The following is a 21,372-nucleotide window of genomic DNA, read 5'->3' as shown; positions in this document are numbered from 1 at the left end:
TGTGGCTAAGTTTGCTGATGATACGAAGATAGGTGGAGGGCCGGTAGTGCTGAGGAAACGGAGAGTCTGCAGAGAGACTTGGATAGATTGGAATAATGGGCAGAGAAGTGGCAAATGAAGTACAATGTTGGAAAGTGTATGGTTATGCACTTTGGCAGAAAAAATAAACAGGCAGACTATTATTTAAATGGGGAAAGAATTCAAAGTTCTGAGATGCAACGGGACTTGGGAGTTCTCGTACAGGATACCCTTAAAGTTAACCTCCAGGTTGAGTCAGTGGTGAAGAACGCGAATGCACTGTTGGCATTCATTTCTAGAGGAATAGAGTATAGGAGCAGGGATGTGATGTTGAGGCTCTATAAGGCGCTGGTGAGACCTCACTTGGAGCACTGTGGGCAGTTTTGGTCTCCTTATTTAAGAAAGGATGTGCTGATGTTGGAGAGGGTACAGAGAAGATTCACTAGAATGATTCCGGGAATGAGAGGGTTAACATATGAGGAACGTTTGTCCGCTCTTGGACTGTATTCCTTGGAGTTTAGAAGAATGAGGGGAGACCTCATAGAAACATTTCGAATGTTAAAAGGCATGGACAGAGTGGATGTGGCAAAGTTGTTTCCCATGATGGGGGGAGTCTAGTACGAGAGGGCATGACTTAAGGATTGAAGGGCGCCCTTTCAGGACAGAAATGCGAAGAAATTTTTTTAGTCAGAGAGTGGTGAATCTATGGAATTTGTTGCCACGGGCAGCAGTGGAGGCCAAGTCATTGGGTGTATTTAAGGCAGAGATTGATAGGTTTTTGAGTAACCAGGGCATCAAAGGTTATGGTGAGAAGGCAGGGGAGTGGGACTAAATAGGAGAAAATGGATCAGCTCATGATAAAATGGCGGAGCAGACTCGATGGGCCGAATGGCCTACTTCTGCTCCTTTGTCTTATGGTCTTATGTTGAAGGATCTCAGGAGGTCAGGCAGCATCTAAATGGATAATCAAACACTGAGATGTGACCCTTCATCTGGAGATAAAGAGGTGAAGGGAAGGAGTAGAGCAAGCACTGGCCGGCGATAGGTAGATCCTGATGATGGGTGGATGGAGGAGGGAAGAGTGTAAATGGTGACAGAGGCTGGGAGGTGACAGGTGGCGGTGACAAAGGGCTGAAAATTATGAATCTTTTAGGACAGTGGTGCCACTTGGAATTAAATATGGAAGGAGGGTGGGCAGATGGGAATAGTGGAGCCGGGAAAGAAACCAGTAGGAGGATTGTGTGGGTGATGGGCAGATAGAGTGGGTAGAGGAAGAAAAATAAACAGGGCAATAGTGGGGAGGGGGCGAGTTGGAATATGTGCAGAAAGAACTGGGTTGATCAGGAGGAGAGAGAAAAGGGATTGATGGGGAAGAGGTTCACCTGTAATTGGAATACCTCAGTGACAATTATTAAAATTCCACTGCTTTAAGTAAAAACTCTTCCAATATTCCCAGATAAAAAACATGGTCACAGTGTACCTTTCTTCCTATCTATAGGGGTTGTCAATAATGGCATTGTGAACAAGAATGCAAATAGTCTCTGTGGTAATACATCAGAGTTTAAGGGTGAGATTAATATATATTTATTGATACTTGCTTAAAGGTTGAGCAGAGCTAGTAAAGCTGAAAGAGAGGTTTCACAAAGAAGTTTCATAAAGAACAGAAAGGAAAAGAAAAGAAAGATTAAGGAAATTCCAATTTCTAAATTTTAATGCTTTATTGTCAAGTGGTGCATCTCGTGATTTGACCAACTGACCTCAATGTAATAGTTCACCTTACTGAAAATGTTAATGTATTAACACCTTTAACAATTGTTCTCTCTTTTGCCTAAATTAAGAGGAAAGAATGGGGAAAAACACTGGATTAAAAGGGCTATTAACAAATTGGGAAGTAAAACTCCAAACTCTCCTGTCTACAGTGGCTCAAAAATTTACATGAGGTCAGAGAGGCAGCCATCAAGATGCAAGTAATCTATGGCTTGATCACTGAAAATTAATGCCATTCATTATTTGTAAATGCCTTTCTTTAAAGGTATGTTTATCTTCAAGAGTGTGGAAGCTATGCTGCAGCTTTGTAAAACTCTGGTTAGACCACATCTGGAGTTTGCATTCAATTCTAGTCACCTCATTATAGGAAGGACATAGAAGCTTTGGAGTGGGTGCAGAAGAGGCCTGATTAGACAGTATGTGCTACTAGAAGAGGTTGGACAGGCCAGGTTGTTTTCTCTGGAGTGGCGGAGTCTGAGGGATGATTTGATATAAGTTTAGAAGAGAGCGAGAAGCATAGATGGAGTAGACAATAGCTATCTTTTGCTAGGGACGAAGTATCTAGTCCTGGAGGGCATGCAGTTAAGGTGATAGGTGTACGTTCAAAGGAGATGTGTAGGACTTTTTAACCACAGTTTTTTATAACACTGAGAGTGGCACCTGCCTGGACAGTGCTGCCAGGGGTGATGGTGGAGGCAGTTAAGCCATAGGAGCAGAATTGGATCATTTGGTCCAGCAAGTCTGTTCCACCATCTTGATCATGGTGGATTCATTATCCTGCTCAACCCCACTCTCCTGCTGTCTAGCTGTAACCTTCAACTGACTAAGAACCAATCAACCCCCACTTTAAACACAATCAATGACTTGGCCTCCACAGCTCTGAATTCCACAGATTCGCCACCCTCTTGCTAAAGAAATCCCTCCTCATCTGCGTTCTAAAGGGACATCCTTGTATTCTGAGGTTGTGCCCTCTAGTCTCCCACTATAGGGAACATCTTCTCCACGTTCACTCTATCTAGGCCTTCCAATAGTTAGACGGAAGACTCATAGATAGGCACATAATTATGCAAGTGTCTTACCTTAGGATTGAAAGCAAGCGTCTTGGGATCACTTGGATCCACAACGGAAGGGTAAGGCTCAAAAATGATGCTTTTTCTCGGTGACTCCAGAGCAGCTCGGCACATTGCCACCAGCAGGTCCACCACCTAGAAGCAAAAACCCTTGGGATAGTTCTTTGCTTAGAATTCCCTACTTTTATTTTAAACTCAGCATTATTCTTAGCTTCAAACAACTTGACCCTCAGATTCTTCAGTGTGAAGGACTGTTTCCTGTGTACATGTTGGCTGCACAAGGTGTAGTAGGAAATCCACTTTAAGAGAAGAGAATACACAAAATTTCAGATTAGTGAAGCTAAGCTAGCCCCCAAGAAAGAATATCAGAGTTTGGGTATTGTAAAGTCCTGAAAAGATTTACAAGCCAGGACAAGGATTTCAAGTACGCTCAGTAGCCACAATATTAGGTACCTCCTGTACCTAATATAGTGGCCTCTGAGAGTATGTTCATAGTCTTCTGCTGCTGTAGCCTATTCACTTCAAGGTTTGACGTGTTGTGCATTCAGAGAAGCTTTTCTCACACCACTATTGTAACGCGTGGTTATTTGAGTTACTGTGGCATGAACCCATCTGGCCATTGTCTTCCGACCTCTCTCATTAACAAGGCATTTTCACCCACAGGGCGGCCACTCATTGGATGTTTTCTCTTTGTTTTTTGCTGCATTCCCTGTAAACTCTAGAGACTGTTGTGCATGAAAATATCAGGAGACCAACAGTTTCTGAGATACTCAAATCACCCCATCTGGAACCAATGAAGTCAAATAGATCACATATCTTCTCCAATTTAGTTTCTTGGCCTGAACAACAACTGAACCCCTTGACCATGTCTGCATGCTTTTATGCATTGACTTACTGCCACACGATTGGCTGATTAGATATTTGCATTAACAAGTAAGTAGGTGTGTACTGATGTACCTAATAAAGTGGCCACTGAGTGAAGGTTGACATGGTCCAAAGAATTTGGAAAGGCTTGAACCTCTTGTGATGAATGAAACGAGGTCTAACAGTAGGATTGGTGGGAGCATTTTGGCTTGTATAGAATGGGAGCCCTCAAGCAAGCAGGCAGAGAGAACAAACTAGGAGTTAACAAAATCATGCATTTACTATCATTTAGAATTACACTACTCTCCAAGGGGAACCCATTGTTCGGCAATCACCCAACCATTCAGTTCCAGTTTTCACTACCAGCCTTTCAGTCCAGAATATATATATTTAATCAATTTTAACTGCTTCTGCAATGGGCATTTGAACTCAGTGATGACTAGCCCTATAATAATAAATACCTTATCCACCTTTTGGAATGCACTGGATCTTAAAAATAATTGGACAAATGTTTGGTGAGCTGCTCAGTTTGTGGTAGATGCCAAGTATTTCACCGTAAAAACTTCACACTGGATGCCCCTTCAGCTGAAAATCTAAACCCTGACAAAATAATTCAGGCACAACAGCACTGCACAGATATTATAGGACTCCACCAGGTTATAAACGACTGACTTATAGACAGTCCTATGAACATTTGGGAGATCAGCGGGATGGATAGGGATGAATTTGCCAACTGCTCGGTGCGAACAAGGCAGCTTGGCACAGCATGGTAGCGTAGAGGATAACTTAACGTCATTACAGTATCAGCGATCCAGGTTCAATTCCCGTAGCTGTCTGTAGATAATTTGTATGTTCTCCCTGTGACTGCATGGGTTTACCCCTGATGCTCTTGTTTCCCCCCACATTCCAAAGATGTACAGGCTAATAGGTAAATCGGACACATGGGTGTAATTGGGAGATGTCGGATCATTGGGCCGCAGGGGCCTGTTACCGTGCTCTATCTCTAAATAAAAATTTTTGCTTGCCTTCTTTCCCACTTTCTCCTCTTTCAGACTGCAGCAATTGAGGGTTCAGTTGAGCCCGGCAGAGCCAGGAGCACTGAGCAGACTCACTCACTCACTCACTCACCGGGTCAGTGAGTCTGGCTGGCAGACTCCCTTCACATGCCTGCTCCCTATCCCATTACCGCTGTTTCTGCCACCCTCTCCTGCACACCAATGTTGTTCATTTCTAACTTACGAACAGTTTTGTTTGTATACAGTTCTCAAAGTTCTCTGGAATGGAAACCTCTTCTACTCTGGAGAATGCCGGCGCTGGAGTAGGTGATGTATGTGTTATCATTCTCATCCCAATTCATTGAAATGGATGGAGGTAACTTCCTTTAGAAACGTAGGTTTCATGACCCACTTATCTTGAAGTACAAGTATGTTGAAAGGAACACACCTGGATTTAAGTTTTCTAGTTGGCTTACGTTTTAATCTGTTGGTTGATGCAATAAATCGAAAAGCTTTCATTTTCTCAATTAAATGTGTTTATTTCCGTACAACTTTTAATTTCTCCCCATAAATCTTGGCTTGAAGAGATTGTGTCCCCTGCTGGGATCAGGCTCACTGGGAGTCAATAGTTGGATGCATCAGCAAGGGAGATGAGGCTGAGTACAGGGCTACGGTAGGAAACTTTGTCACATGGTGTGAACAGAATTATCTGCAGCTTAATGTGAAAAAGACTAAGGAGCTGGTGGTAGACCTGAGGAGAGCTAAGGTACTGGTATCTCCTGGCATAATTTACATATTACTATTTAACTATTTAAGGTTTTATTACTATTTAATTATTTATGGTGCAACTGTAACGAAAACCAATTTCCCCCGGGATCAATAAAGTATGACTATGACTATTACTATTGTCCTCTGGTCCCTTGGTTAGAAGACTAATGTCTGCACATGAGTGACCAGGTGAGCAACACTTTATCTGAGACTAATCAAATCCCAGCCTGTGGACCTCGATAAACTGGTCTCCAGACAGCTTTCAGACCCAGTCAGTTGAAAGAGCCACGAGAGACCGCAGGTGCTGGAATCTGGAGCAGAAACCAAACTTCCGGAGGATCTCAGCGGCTTGAGCAGAATTGGCGGAAGAAAATGAACCATCAATGCATTGGGTTGACACCCTTCATCTGGATTTTTCCTCCACAGATGTTGCCTCTACTCTTTCAGTCCAGATGAAGGTTCTCGACTCAAAATGTTGACTGCTCATTTCCCTCCATTAATGTTTTTTTTTACCATCAGATGATATTATTGGCCATCCAAAGTATGTACTATGGCTCATTGGGAGACTGATCTCTCTGGCTCAGGATGATGAGCTTAAGTTATGCTCTTTGGAGCGAAGGAGGATGAGAAGTGACTTAATAGAGGTGTACAAAACAATAAGAGGCATAGATCAAGTGGATAGCCAGAGACATTTTTCCCTGGTAGAAATGGCTAATATGAGGGGGCATAAAGGAAGAATAGAGAGATGTCAGAAGTAAGTATTTTACACAGAGAGTGGTGGGTGTGTAGAAAGTACTGCTTGTAATGGTGGTAGAGGCAGATACATTATGGACATTTAAGAAACTCTTGGGCACATGGATGTAAAATGGAAGTCTATGTAGGAGGTAGACTGATCTTAGAGTTGGTTAAAAGATAAGCACAACATGGTGGCTGAAGGGCCTGTACTGTGCTGTGCTATGTTCTATGTTTTAACTTAATGCAGAAGCAGAATAGCAGCTAAATGCTTCCAATTTCCAGATCAGCTCCAGCTGTTTCACCTACCTCTGCTCCAGTGGCCACCTCTTCTGCTGCTCCAGACATCACCCCCAGTGTATAGAATGAGAAAACGCAGAGCTCCCGTGTACAGACAGCAGGCTGGGGAATAGCAGAGCAAAGAAAGAAAATGGTCAAGTCTACTGCACGTCAACCTCCAGCCATCAGCGGGATTGTAATGTCTTGAAAGTGTCCAAGCATCAATTGTGGTGTGTACAGTGCATGCACAACTAGTCAGTAAATCAGGATAAGAACAGATGAAATATGAGCAGGAGTAGGCCATTCAGCCCCTTCATCCTCTTCTTTAATACAACAAGATCATGGCTGATCTACCTCAACACCTTTCTCCTCCAATGTCCCCCTTGTTTTTTCTAATATCTAGAAATCTATCAATTTCAGTTGTCAATGTAATGGGTGACAGGATGGAAAATTTATTGGAAACATTTTGGCATACATTTGCAGGATGCACTTGGAAATGAAATAATCAGGAAATTAGAAAAGTTTTGTGTTGTTCTGCTGAACATTATAGGCAGTCTATGTTGCCACTAGAATGTGCATGACAATTGGTTAACACAAATTACTCATTTCACTGTGATAAATAAATAAATTGGAATCTGAATCTGAACAGTTAGGAGATTATTGAGCCTATTAACATAAAGCGGACAAATTTGCAAGTAACTGAGCACAGATTGCTAAGATATGTATTGATGGAGACTGTGGACTTTGTTAAAATATCTCTGGGGTTCCAACTCCATCAAGAAATTATGTATGTGTGAGTGTGAGAACAAGCGCATGAGTGTTTGTTTCTGTCGGAATTGGAATTGGTTTATTAGTGTCATGTTACAGCGCTGCAGAGAAAATGCAGTCCAGGTAAACAATAAGGGGCAAGATCATAACAATGTAGATTGTGAGGTCAAGAGTCCATCTCTTATCATGTGTGTGTGATGTGTGTGTGTAAACCAAAAGTGAAATTATCTTTTTTCTTGTCATTTTACCTTTTCAGCAATTATTAAAACTCATTTGTCTCCATGTACTTTTAATGAAATTCTTTGTTCTTCTCTTTAATCAGAGGAAGCAAAAGTAAGGCTAAAGATGTGAACGTCTACTGGGTCAGATTCCTGAGCTAATGTGGAATAGTGTAGCCTCTGATCCTCCCTTCTCTGTGACAGGACACTATATATGTTCAGAACTCTAGCTAAGTTAACAAATTTGGTGAATGGGAAGATTCATCGCTCCATGACCCTGTATTGAGTCAAAATTGCCAAAGCACATTAATCCCCACTCCGTCTGTCGTTCTACAAAGACAGATTTAGACATGCTTACCTTCAGCATGGAGCCATTCTGGAAGACATGTTGTTCATCACACACAACACAGTATTCATTCAGTGTGGGGATCCTTTGCTCTGCATATTTCATTGTCTGAACACAAATGTGAAGGAAGATATAAATAAATAGCTCTCTAATTCAAGTGAATTAATCAAGATATGTAAAGGTTGTGATGCATTGAATTTCGGTAACACACAAGGGGGGAACACAGGAAAATGTATTTATTTGGAGATGCAAGAATCTGGAGTAACATACAATCTGCTGCAGGAACTTAGTGGGTTGAGCAGCATCTGTGGGGGGGAAAGGAACCACTGACATTTTGTGTCAAAATCTAGCATCAGGATCTTGACCCCAAACATTGACAACTCCTTACCTCCTACAGATGCTGCTTGACCCATTAATTACCCCCAGCTGATACTTTGCTGCTCCCTATTCACTTGGAGACTGCTAACAAAATTAGAAGTTCTGGAGACAATGTTGAGGGAGTAGACAATCATTTAAGGAACAAGAGAAAGATGCAAGAACAATGGGTTGTATGCTGTGATAGCATTAATCTATGGTGTTCCGGCAGGAATCTGGACAAGATCAGCAGCTGAGAATTTTCTATTTTGTTCATGGGATATAGACATTGGTAGCAGCATTTAATGCATATTCGTGATATCCCTTGACAAATGCTGGAGTATTTCAAAAATCAATTAAGAGTCAACCACACTAGTGTGGATCTGGAATCACTAATAGACCAGTCCAACCAAGCATGACAGCTTTCCTTCGTGATAGGACATCAGCAGACCTGGGCTTCAAAATTCATGTCTGGAGATGGTGTAAAATCAGCATATGGTGCACTCTGATATTCATTCCAGTGATTCCATGTACTGAGTTTCTGAATCAGAACACAGCATATTAACACCACTATTTCATTGGCAATCCAATATTAAGGGGGAGCACGCTTCAGATCAGGTCATTTCTGTAGGAAGAGAACATGATTGAACGTTTCAGGTCAAAGACCTTTCATCAGAACTGGGTTCCCACAGATGCAACCTGACACTACTGTACTGAACTTTTAGTATTAACAAACAAGAAAGCATTTCTTAGCACTGTTCCATAAACAACAAGCCAATAGCTACAGACAACAATTAAGTTTAAGTTGCAAATTTGCAGTGGTGGGATTTGAACTTGGGCCTCCGGAATCAGTTGGCCATAACATCAGAAGGTTTTGAACCTCAATTTACAGTGAAGTCAGTTGCAAGTTTCAAGTCTTCCAGGGCTACAGACTCTGCTGTGCTTTTCAAATTACATGAGCGGGCAGGAATAAGGGAGAACAGAATTGTGGAAACTGATAGAAAAGTAGAAGGCTATTTCACCCAACAACCCATGTTGACCCTCTAATCAATCAGTCAGTGTTCTGTTCTTTCCCTTAAACCTCTCATTGCTGCAGTTGGTATCTTCCAGCAGCTGATGAATGTGGCAGTCAAAGTCCAGGGGACATCAAATTCTTGCATCTAATATGTGTTTTTTTTTCTTCTATTGCCAGTCAATCCAGAATGTTAAAGCTCACCTACTTAAGATAGACTTGTTTCTGGGAGAACACAGGATGTCACCAGCAATGTTCACATACGTGAAACCATTGCTCAGTGCTCCTCTCCACTTCACGAACCGCAAGGAGATGGGAAAAATGTAAGATGAGGTGAACAGAACACAGAAAATTTGGAAAGAATTAATGGGCACCTCAGGCTACAGAGAGATAACTGTTAAGAGGCAGGGACTTCAATTACTTCTGTCTGGTCATTGCACTTAGCAATTCATTAAAATATTTAAAAACAAAATAACCTCCATTTTCCCACGTATTAAATTTAAATAAGGATATATCCTGGGCCCAGCATATTGATGCAATCATAAAGAAGTCCACCACCAGCTCTACTTAATTAGGAGTTTGACAAGATTTGGTATGTCACCAGAAACTCTCATAAATCTCTTAGATGTACTGCATGGTGGAGGCCATCACCTGTTCCAATACACAGGATCCAAAGAGATTTGTAGGCTCAGCCAGCTCCATAATGGGCACAAGTCTCCTCACATCTTCAAGAGGTGATGCCTCAAGAAGGTGGCATCCATCACTGAGGACTCTCACCATCCGTCACATGCCCTCTTCTCATTGCTAGCGCCAGGGAAGAGGTACAGAAGCCTGAAGACCCCACTCAATGTTTTAGGAATGGCTTCTTCCCCTCTGACAATAAATATCTGAATGGTCCATGAACTCCTGTACACTACCTTATTATTCCTTTATTTCCACGATTTTTTTGTAATTTATGCTATTTTTTATAAATCTTTGCACTGTACTGCTGCTGGAAAGCAACAAAATTCACATCCTACAAATCAGTGATAATAAACCTGATTCCCATTCTGAGTCTGAATTTTCCCCCTTCTCTGAGAAGTTTCATGTGCTACAGAGTTATTCCTTTTCTCTTGCGTGGCTACTCTTTCCCTGCAGCTGGTGAACGGAGGCAGTCTCCAGGGGACATTAAAAATTTTGCATCTAATACAATATTTTATTTTTGTCTGTCCCATTTACAGATGTCAGGTTTTGTTACAGATGCAGAACAAATGCCGCAATCACTAAGCTGCTGACCCAATGGGAATGGTGTGTACTTGTCAACATCCAGAGACCTGGAATAACAACTCAGAAGTACACACTAAAATATGACTGCAGCAACTGCGTATATAAGTTGATCTGATATTGGCGTATTAAAGTGCCAAATGTTATCAAAACCTATCAGTTTTGCTTGTGCTCTTTAAGCCTTAAAGAAATGCTGCTGAGCTCGCCTAGACTGGGCTATAAGTGACTCTAGACCCATGGTTGATTCTTTATTGCCCCTTGAGATGACCTAGTAAGCTCTTCTATTCAAAGGGATGATCAATATAGTTGGCCATCTCACATATCATGGATGTAATTTCCTAACATTTTAATGTTTTGATATTTTTATCTTTTTTAATGTATTTAAATTATATTTTTATTAAATATATTTAAATATTTAAAAATATTTTTTAAATGACCCTACATACGTTGCATTACCTCAATATTTATTCTTCTTGTTTTTGCACTAATAATTTAATTCAATTTTACCTGTATATCTCAGCATAATTTAGTTTTTTATTATGTATTACAATGTACTGCTGCTGTGAAACAACAAATTTCACGACATATGCCAGTGATATTAAACCTAATTCTGAACAAAACTAAATTTTTAAAACAATAATGCCTGCCAAACTCATCATGAAGTTCAAGACCTGGGTCTCTGTACCTGACTATGATCAACTTCCTCATTGGCAGATCTAAATGAGTAAGCATCAGTAACAATATCTCCTCCTTTGTAACCATTACCACAGGTGCATGTCGATGCTATGTGCTTTGCCCTGCTCTAATAGAGATAGATATATGAATCTGTGGCTCAGCATAGCTCCAATACCAAGCACAAATTTGCTGATGACACCACTGTTGTAGGACAAATCACAGGTGGCGATGAATCAGTATATCAGAATGAAATCGGTCACTATGTTGGGTGGTGCCACAACAACGATCTCTCACACCATGTCAGCAAAAGTAAAGAGCTGATTGTTGACTGAGAGATGAGAAGGAGGTACAGTAAATAATTTTTCATTGCACCTGTACATACATGTACTTAAACTCGATTTTGACTTTGAACTTTGTTAATTATTTTCAGTGTGGCAAGAACTCTTTCCCTTCCCTCCAACAGTCTGCCCTTAGTGGGTGCCAAAAGAGACTTTGAAGGGAAACTACAAGACCCAGACAGATTAAAGATGTTTGTCAATCACTCCTGCAGTCAACTCCCACTGTAGTTATCTGATTGATTCCTGATGTAATTTTTCACCATTTTATTTCTTCCAAGGGAAATAATCCTGCTATTATCAGAAGAATGTGTGTGGTTTTGTCACAAGTTTTGCTTGCCACAGTTTGGAGAGACTCTGCTTAAGTGGACGGTGTTCCATTTTTCAGAATAAACAGATTGTTTTAAGTTTTTCCATGCCTCAATTCATTGACTACAAAAATGATGCAACATTCACTTTATAATTGTGAGGTTTTTTTTCCACTCTTACAGCTCTTAGTTTCTTAATTTCTTATTCATTGATATAAGCCTCATAAATAAAAACCACAGAAGGCGTAGAAAGTTCAGAAAAAGGTAGGATAAGAATGACCACTGTGTTTGATTAAAGGTTTGCATGATTTATTTAAACTTACCTGTACAAGGAACCCATATTCTAATGTTGGAATGTTCTTACAGTGACTCCCAGCCTATGAATAAATTGCACAAGGAATGGATAATTAGTAAATGATAAATGAATACTCATCCCAGTGAACTGAGCAGTGAGTGCGATCAAGAGTAAATGTTTTTAATGAATACCACATCGCAGATCCAACCACTAAACTCACTGGTCTGCAACTACTTGAGAAGATATAGACTCCACTGAATTGATCAGCACAAGGAAAGTATGCCTATTTCAAGTGAAGGATTAATGACTCTCCAATTTATGGTGTAACAAAGTTCAAACTATTCCAGACAAGATAAGCAAATGCTCAGGAGGCTATTGCAAAAGTATAGTGAGGTGACACAGAGGTGCAGTTAGCAAAGCAGCTGCTTCCAGGCTGCAGTGACTTGCCTATTCCATACCCCTCCTACTTCTTGTCTGTATGAAGTTTGCATGTTCTCCATGTGACCAAGTGAGTTTCCTCCAGGTGCTCTGGTGTCCTCCCACACACTAGGGATGTGCTGGTTGATAGATTAATTGCCAGTATAAGCTGTTCTTTTAGGAGGCAGTGGAAACTTTAGGGCATTGATTGGAATGTGGGGAGAATCAGATACAAGGAAAATTAGTGGGGGGATGGAATTGCTCTGTCAGCTAGCATAGACTCAATGGACTTAATGGTCTCCTTCTGTGTGATAAAATCTGAGACATTCACTCCTATCTTTTTCTGACTTAGAGTCATACAGCACAGAAACAAGCCTTTCAGCCCACTGGGCCATGCTGATCAATATTACCGTCTAAACTAGACCCATTTGCCCATTGTTGGCCCGTATCCCTCTAAATCTTCCCTATTCATGTATATGTCCAAGTGCATTTTTAAATGTTGTTATTATATCTTCTTAACGACTTACTCCGACAACCCATTCCACATACTGACCACCTTCTGCATGAAACAAATACCCTTCAGATTCCTACAAAATCTCTTTCTTCTCATCCTAAACCTATGTCCTACAGCTCTTGATTCCCGAACCCTGGAAAAAGACTACTTACTATAGGTGCATTCACCATATCTATGCTACACATGATTTTATACACCTCTATAAAGTCACACTTTATTCACCTATCTTCCAATGAATGAAAAGTCCAAGCTCACTCAGCCTTTCTCCACATTCCATCCCTTGAGTGCCAGAATTCATTAGACTCCAGCTCTATAAAACTGTGGTCAGTGCACCCTTGGAATATTGTGTCCAGTTCTGGTTCCTTCATTACTGGAAGGATGTGGAAGCTTTAGAGAAGTTGCAGAGCAGATTTACAGGGATGTTGCCTGGATTAGCAGACACCAACAGAATCAACAGACTCATTCGTAAGGCCAGTGATGTTGTGGGGATGGAACTGGACTCTCTGACGGTGGTGTCTGAAAAGAGGATGCTGTCCAAGTTGCATGCCATCTTGGACAATGTCTCCCATCCACTACATAATGTACTGGTTGGGCACAGGAGTACATTCAGCCAGAGACTCATTCCACTGAGATGCAACAGAGAGTGTCATAGGAAATCATTCCTGCCTGTGGCCATCAAACTTCACAACTCCTCCCTTGGAAGGTCAGACGCCCTGAGCCAATAGGCTGGTCCTGGACTTATTTCCTGGCATAATTTACATATTACTATTTAACTTTTTATGGTTTTATTACTATTTAATTATTTATGGTGCAACTGTAACAAAAAACAATTTCCCCCGGGATCAATAAAGTATGACTATGACTATGACTATTAGAGATAATGCCTTAAGAGGATAGGTTGATGAGATAACCTTTTATGGGGCCCTGGGTTGCTGAAGAGAGCACAGGAACTAGAGTCTCGTGAACTAAAAAGGCATGCAGGAACCAGGGCCCCTGGTGTGGTGAAAGGGAGCAGAGGAAAGACAGTCTTGTGATTTGGAAGGAAGCTCAAGGCCTAAACCTCTAGGGGTTGAAAGGGAGTGCAGGATCTGGGACCCTGGCATGTCAGAAAAGGAACATGGGGCCTGGGACCCTAGGGGTCAGTGCACAGCAAGTGTTACCTAATGAAATAGAAGGTGAAACTTTGGGATTTTCAGGCTTTCCAATGATTCAGCAGATTAACAGAGTTTTACACTTCACAGGATGAAACTTGCCTGATTGGCGGTGGGGTACCCAAAGAGCTCTGGCTTAGGGGTTTTCATAGTGCAGGAGATGGAGCGGTTGATGATGCGATTGACTCGGAGATCTGGAACCCCAAGTTTGCTCTTTAATACAGAGTCCTGGATGAGGGGAAAGCTCGGAGATCTATAAAAAGAAACAGGGAGACATTTTCAGCTGTTAACGGACAAGGAAGTGACTCTTGTTTGGCATTATGTACACAATTAGATTTTAAATCCTGTGAGCACTATCTGTTTAAAGACCTGAAGATTCTGGTAACCCATGCTGATTACTTATTTATCTCAACAGGTGGACTATGGCTACAATTGAAGGATGGGATGATCATCCCAGGGAAACAGCAAAAACAACTTCAATCACCATAGGACACAATAGACTTTCTTTTTCTAGTATTAATGTCATCAAAAACGGCTTTCTTTTCTGATAGTGAAGTAATTGTCTTTTCTGGCTCATTTCATATCTCTATCAAATTACTATTGATGTACCGTAAGAGCCTTCTGACTGGCTGCCTCACTGTCAGATATAGAGAGGCCTATGCACAGGATTGGAAAATGCTGCAGAGGGCAGTGAATTCAGCCAGTTCCATCGTGGGCACTGGCCTCCCTATCATCATGACCATTTTCTAAAGGGCGTGCCTGAAAAAGGCAGCATCCATCGTTAGGGACCTCCATCACCCAGGACATGTCCTCTGCTCATCACTACCATCAGTGTAGGAACCTGAAAATACATACTGAACATTTCAGGAACAGTCCCTTCCTCTCCACCAACAGATTTCTAAATGAACCCACGTACACTACCTGACTATTCATATTCACATTCTTCATGACTTAATTTTTAAATAAATAAATTGATACATAGATATATAAAAACTAAATACATCTTATTATATTTTATATTTTACATATTGTACTGTACTGATGCTACCATGCTGCATTTATGAATACAATAAAATAACATTACACAGTTCCTTTGAATACTTACTTTTGTTAGTGATAAAACCAAGTGGTAACATTGGGGGAGGTGGGAACGAAGTTTATTTTTGTATTCATTTTTGTTTTTATTTAGAGAAACAGCATGGTAACCTTCTGGCCCATTGAGACCTTGGTATCTGATTATAGAACCTATATGTCTTTGGAATACATCAGGGAAGATGCGCACCCGGAGAAAACTCACATGGTGACAGGGAGAACATATAAAATCCTTACATAAGAACATAAGAAGTAGGAGCAGGAGTCGGCCATCCAGCCCATTGAGCCTGCTCCGCCATTCAATAAGATCGTGGATGATCTAACCATGGACTCAACTCCACCTACCTGCCTTTTCCCCATAACCCTTAATTCCCCAGCTAAACAAAAATCTATCCAACCTTGTCTTAAATATATCTACTGAGGTAGCCTTCACTCCTTCATTGGGCAGAGAATTCCACAGATTCATCACTCTTTGGGAAAAGCGGTTCCTCCTCATCTCCATCGTAAATCTACTCCCCCGAATCTTGAGGCTATGTCCTAGTCTCACCTACCAGTGGAAACAACATTCTTGCCTCTATCTTATATTTCCCTTTCATTATTTTGTATGTTTCTATAGGATCTCCTCTCATCCTTCTGAATTCCAGCGAGTACAGTCCCAGGCAACTCAATCTCTCCTCATAGTCTAGCCTCCTCATCTCTGGAATCAAACTGGTGAATCTCATTTGTACCGCCTCCAAAACCAGTATATCCTTCCTCAAGTAAGGAGACAAGAATTGCAGACAGTACTCCAGATATGGCCTCACCAGTACCCTATGCAGTTGCAGCATTACCTCACTGCTCTTAAATTCAATCCCTCTAGCAATGAAGGCCAACATTCCATTTGTCTTCTTGATAGTCTGCTGTACCTGCAAACTAACCTTTTGCGATTCATGCACAAGCACTCCCAAGTCCTTCTGCACAATAGCATGCTGCAATCTTTTACCATTAAAATAATAATTTGACCTGCCATTTTCCCTTCCAAAATGGATGACCTCATATTTACCAACATTGTATTGCATCTGCCAGACCCTTGCCTACTCACTTAACCTATCCGTATCTCTCTGCAGACTCCCCATATCCTCTGCACAATTTGCTTTTCCACTCAATTTAGTGTCATCAGCAAACTTAGATACACTGCACTCGGTCCCCTCTTCTAGATCGTTAATGTACACCGTGAACAGTTGTAGGCCCAGCACCGATCCCTGTGGCACACCACTTACTGCTAACCAGAGAAACACCCATGTATCCCTACTCTCTGCCTTCTATTGGTTAACCAATTCTCTCTCCATGCTCAAACGTCACCCCCAGCTCTATGCATCCTTATGGTTAAGTCTTTTATGTGACACCTTATCAAGTTCCTTACAGACAGCGGTGGAATTGATCCCAAGTCGCTGGCGCTGTAATAGCATTATGCTAACTGCTATGCTACATTCAAGTCCCTTTAAGATGTTCTTTGATCAGAAATAACATGAGAATGACCCCAGGAATGAAAGGGTCAACACCTCAGGAGCACTTGATGGCTCTGGGCCTGTACTGGCTGCAATTTAGAAGAACGAGGGAAGATCTCTTTGAAATCTGTCAAATATTGAGAGGCCTAGATAGAGTGGACAAGGAGAAGATGTTTCCTGAATTGAGACAGTCCAAGAGCAGAGGAAACAGCTTCAGAATACAAGGATGTCAATTTAAAACAGAGATGAAGAGGAATTTATTTAGCCAGAGGGTGGTGAATTTGTGGAATTCATTACCACAGAGAGTTGTGGAGGCTACATTATTGGATATATTTAAAACAGAGATTAATAGGTTCTTGATTAGTAAGGCCAGCAAAGGTTGTGGGGCAAAGGCAGGAGAATGGGGTTGAAAGGGGTAATAGAAATGCCGTGATAGAATGGTGGAGCAAACTCGATGGGCCAAATGGCTTAATTCTGGTCTTATGGACTTAAGGAATGATACTCATACTTGGGTGGTCATGCAATCAGACCTCCAGGGATAAGCTATTAAAGCCAGTACCCTTGCTTTGTTCTAGCCAAATTCTACCCTAGCCCTTGGCTCTTAACAAAAAACCACCACCAAGCTCCATGTGCCCTTTACTTTGGAATGGGAGAGAAGATGCTGAGCCCTGATCGGAATTTCTTCACTGCACCACTGGATTTGAACCAACTCTGCCTCTTCTCCTGCTGGTGTTTCAGGAAGTCATTGCTCAGGTGCTTCCACTGCTGAGAAGTAAACATTCCCAGAATCCTGTAAAACACAAAACGCAAGACATTGACCATTGTACACCACTCCTTTAAAATAGATTCATACAGCATGGAAGCCCACCAAATTTATGTTGACCACTGGGCAGCCATCTGCATTAATACCATCTTCTAGCACATGGACCAATATCAGTCTATGCCTAGGTGATTCAAGTGCTCATTTAGATTCTTCTTGAATGCTGTCAACAGCCTTGTTTCCAACTCCCTCTCTGGCAGTGCGGTCCAGGTACTCACCTCTCTCTGGGTGGATACATTCACCTCATATCCTTTCCAAATCCCTTACCCTTTACCCTAAATCTACACCCTCTAGTTTTGTTCGCCTCTAAAGGAAAATGACTCCTACAATCTAGAAATATAAAGTATGTAATTGCAGTTCCCTATTTATACAGTATGCGATATGAGGAGGGTATGATGGCTCAGGGCCTGTACTTACTAGAGTTTAGGAGAATGAGGAGGGATCTCATTAAAACCTATCAAATATTGAATGGCCTAGATAGAGCAGACTTGGGGTTAATGTTTCCAATAATGGGGGAGTCTAGGACTAGAGGACATAGCCTCAGAATACAAAGACATCCCTTTAGAACAGAAGATAGTGAATCTGTGAAATTCACTGCCACAGATGGCTGTGGAGGCCATGTCATTGAACATATTTAAAGTGGAAGTTGATAGGTTTTTGATTAGTAAGGATAGGAGGAAAAGGCAGGTGAATAGGTTTGAGAGGGATAATAAATCAAACATGATGGAATGGTAGAGCAGACTTGATGGGCTGAATGGACTAATTCTGCTCCTATGTCTCATGGTCTTATGGACTATATGGATCGATGCAATGTCAATCATAAGCCAATGTTGTCAATATTAAAAGCAAAGAACTAGAGCCAAGAACATCTTCAATCAATAAAGCATGAGACAGGTCTTATGATTTTATATACTTCAGTCATGTCCCCTCTGAACTCCCTCCACTTCAGGGAAAACAGACCCAGCCTCTCCAGTCTCTCTTCATAACTGTAACACTCCACCCTGGTGAACCTCCTCTCCAGCATTATCACATAATGGCCTGGTATGTCAATTCTAACACCCTGTAATGGCAATCGAGCAACAATGGAATATGATGGACCACCTCTTGTCCTATTATGGACTCATCTCTGTGTCTTTTTTATGAATGTAGTTCTTGTTTTTGTGCAGTCTCTCTCTCCCCCTCTCCCCCAGCACCTTCTATAATTTATGTTGTGTGATATCTGTACCTACGTGCCCATGTTGTATCTGTATCTAATCATACTTGTACACCTGACAATAAACACAACCTGGCATGACATCCTTCCTGTGGTGTGGTGACTAGAAATGCACTCGGTACTCCAGCAGACCAATGTTTTATAAAGTATATCCTCCTTTCTCTGCTATTTAAATCCCTGACTAATAACCTGACTGTCTGCACCCCCTCCACTTCAGAACCAACAAAGGCAAGTTATGATTGTCTTGGGATTATGGCACTAATAGTAAGAGTTGCCTCAAAGCTGCTCCCAACTGCCAAAAATTAGCAAGAAGAACATTGGGCAAATGACACATGAGTAAACTACTTACAATGGAGGAACCAAAAAGTCACCCCAAGGAAATTTAATGCCCTTAGAAAATATTCAGATGCATTATTGTATTCATAATAAGTTGTGAGATCAAGAGATTTACAGCAGAGATACATACCATTCAGCTCAATCAAAGCATGCTAGCCTTAAGCTCCATGAGCTTCCCTCATTACTTCCCACATCTGAAATGACCAACAAAAGTCTCTAATCCATTCACTCTACTTTGCTGGTCAAGCCTTCCCTTATGATAATCTATTCAATTCACTTCAACCATTTCCAGTGGAAACCATTTCCACACTCTCGCCCCTCTCCGGGTACAGATATTTTCTGATCCCAATTGAACTTAACATTGGTTATTTTGGTCATTTGAGTTATGAATAGGGCAAGAAGTATTACTGTTGGGAAACTGAATATTTTTCCATTGCACATCAGTATCAAATGCAACAAGGTCTGGTTGGTTAATTTTTGTCCAGCATACCATGGAAGACATATATTGGACAAATATCTTTGTATCTTTTACATCCAACTGGATTCATTTTAAGATTTGCTCCAATGTATCCCACCCCTGAGAGTATAGTGCTCACTCAATACTACCCACAAGAGTGATCCAACCTGGAGAGGTATAGCAGTCCCTCAGTAGCTAGACAGTTCAGATTTCATCCTTTGACTACTTATTAAGATTTGGGAAAATTCCTTTGCAGTGACAAGAAGACTATTAACACAATGACAACTGACACCACACCTTTTATCAAGTTTTAGACTGGTTAAGGAAACATTTTGTTCAGGACACATAATCTATTTGAAGTGTATGCTTCATAAATACAATCAAATGTCCACAGTAGTATTCTTCTGTGAAATGGAATTTATTAAAAGCTTTTTATTTAATTAAAAAATATAGTTGCATCAGATGTGATGGCAAACTACTTAAGCATACCTCTGAAAGGGAATCCATTTGATTTTCAAGACTTTCATTACATTGGGAACTTGTATTAAAAAATAAAAATAATCTTCTTTTAAAATGCAATAAAAAGAAAGTGTTGTGGGTACAATTTACAATAACCACGTAACATCAACTCAACAACCTTTTAATAAACTTGAATACTACAATGGAACTATATATACAGCTAGAATCGGTATGATTAAGACTGGCTTAGTAAAGTTTTTTAGTGGAGAATGTTACACTTACTTCTTTAGTTGGAGGCCAAGACCAAATCCTTCCTTGTTGGATGGCTGAAAAACATCTACTGACGGCTCTGTTGACAGATTAATAAATACCACCTATGAAGTCTTTGGTGTGCAATAGGGTGATGGAAGAACTTTCAACATTGCTTCTGAAATTCCATTCATAACATATATATGTTACAGTATGTAAGGAGGTAATTCAGCCTATTAAGGCCATACCAGGTCTGTGCAGAGAACTTCCTTCATTCTTATTCTACAGTACTTAGTGCCTTCTGAAATATTAATTGCCTCTGGTTGCACACAAAATCCCATGAGGCAATGAATTTCAAATCATCAGAACTCTCTACTGCTCTCACATCACTCTTGTGTCTGTTACCTGTCACCTTAACCTGAGTCCACTAATCCATGAACCATCTAATAAAGGAAACAGGTTCACTCTATCTACCCTGCCTAAATCAGTCATGATAGTGTACATCTCCACCCCTCAACTTTCTTTGCTCCAAGGAGAGCAACTGTAGCTTCTCCAGAATAATTTTGTTACTACAATCCTTGCTCCCATGGCAGCTAATCTTCCCTTTATGTTCCCAAGAACCCTCTCACGCTTCTTAGAATCCGATAGCAACACTCCCATTGCAGCTTCACCAATTCTTTATGTAGCTTTTACAAAACTTCATTGCTTTTGTAAAGGGAACAAATTTATATGCTGAAAATTCTATTGGATCATACTGGAGAAGCTCAATAAACAAAGCACGTATCTGAATACTTGGTGATTTGAGTCTGAATAGCTTGAAGATGGTGGAGGGAAGAAAGCTGCTTTTAAAATGTTGTGTGGGCATCTTCAGGATCCTGTACCTCCTCCCTGATAGTTGTAATGAGAAGAGGGCAAGTCCAAGATGGTGAGCATCTCCAATGAAGGATGCTGCCATAATGAGACCCCACTCTCCAACCTCTCCCTGCCCTCTAATACAGGCAACATCCTGGAAAGTCTCTTCTACACCCACTCAAAAGCCTCTACACCCTTCTTATAATGGGGGAGATCAGAAATACAAGTGGTATGCCAGATGCAGGCTAACCAGAACTC

At 41.1% G+C, this 21,372-nt stretch overlaps 1 protein-coding gene across 1 annotated transcript in view; it reads right to left on the bottom strand.

Annotated features, from left to right (window-relative positions):
- The window catches only part of LOC140212248 (protein mono-ADP-ribosyltransferase PARP6), a 111,618-nt gene that overhangs the window by 46,974 nt on the left and 43,272 nt on the right, over positions 1–21,372 (bottom strand). The window contains exons 7-13 of the mRNA XM_072282969.1: positions 20,296–20,362; positions 17,369–17,518; positions 14,252–14,402; positions 12,096–12,149; positions 7,838–7,933; positions 6,524–6,616; positions 2,865–2,990 (exon numbers count right to left, since the gene is read on the bottom strand). Of these exons, the coding sequence (XP_072139070.1) occupies positions 2,865–2,990; positions 6,524–6,616; positions 7,838–7,933; positions 12,096–12,149; positions 14,252–14,402; positions 17,369–17,518; positions 20,296–20,362 (737 nt within the window). The remainder of the gene's footprint in view (positions 1–2,864; positions 2,991–6,523; positions 6,617–7,837; positions 7,934–12,095; positions 12,150–14,251; positions 14,403–17,368; positions 17,519–20,295; positions 20,363–21,372) is intronic.

Source organism: Mobula birostris, chromosome 18 (genome assembly GCF_030028105.1).
Source record: "Mobula birostris isolate sMobBir1 chromosome 18, sMobBir1.hap1, whole genome shotgun sequence".
Taxonomy (NCBI): domain Eukaryota; kingdom Metazoa; phylum Chordata; class Chondrichthyes; order Myliobatiformes; family Myliobatidae; genus Mobula; species Mobula birostris.
Note: the sequence above shows the minus strand (reverse complement) of the source record. Positions and strands in the feature narration are given on the sequence as shown.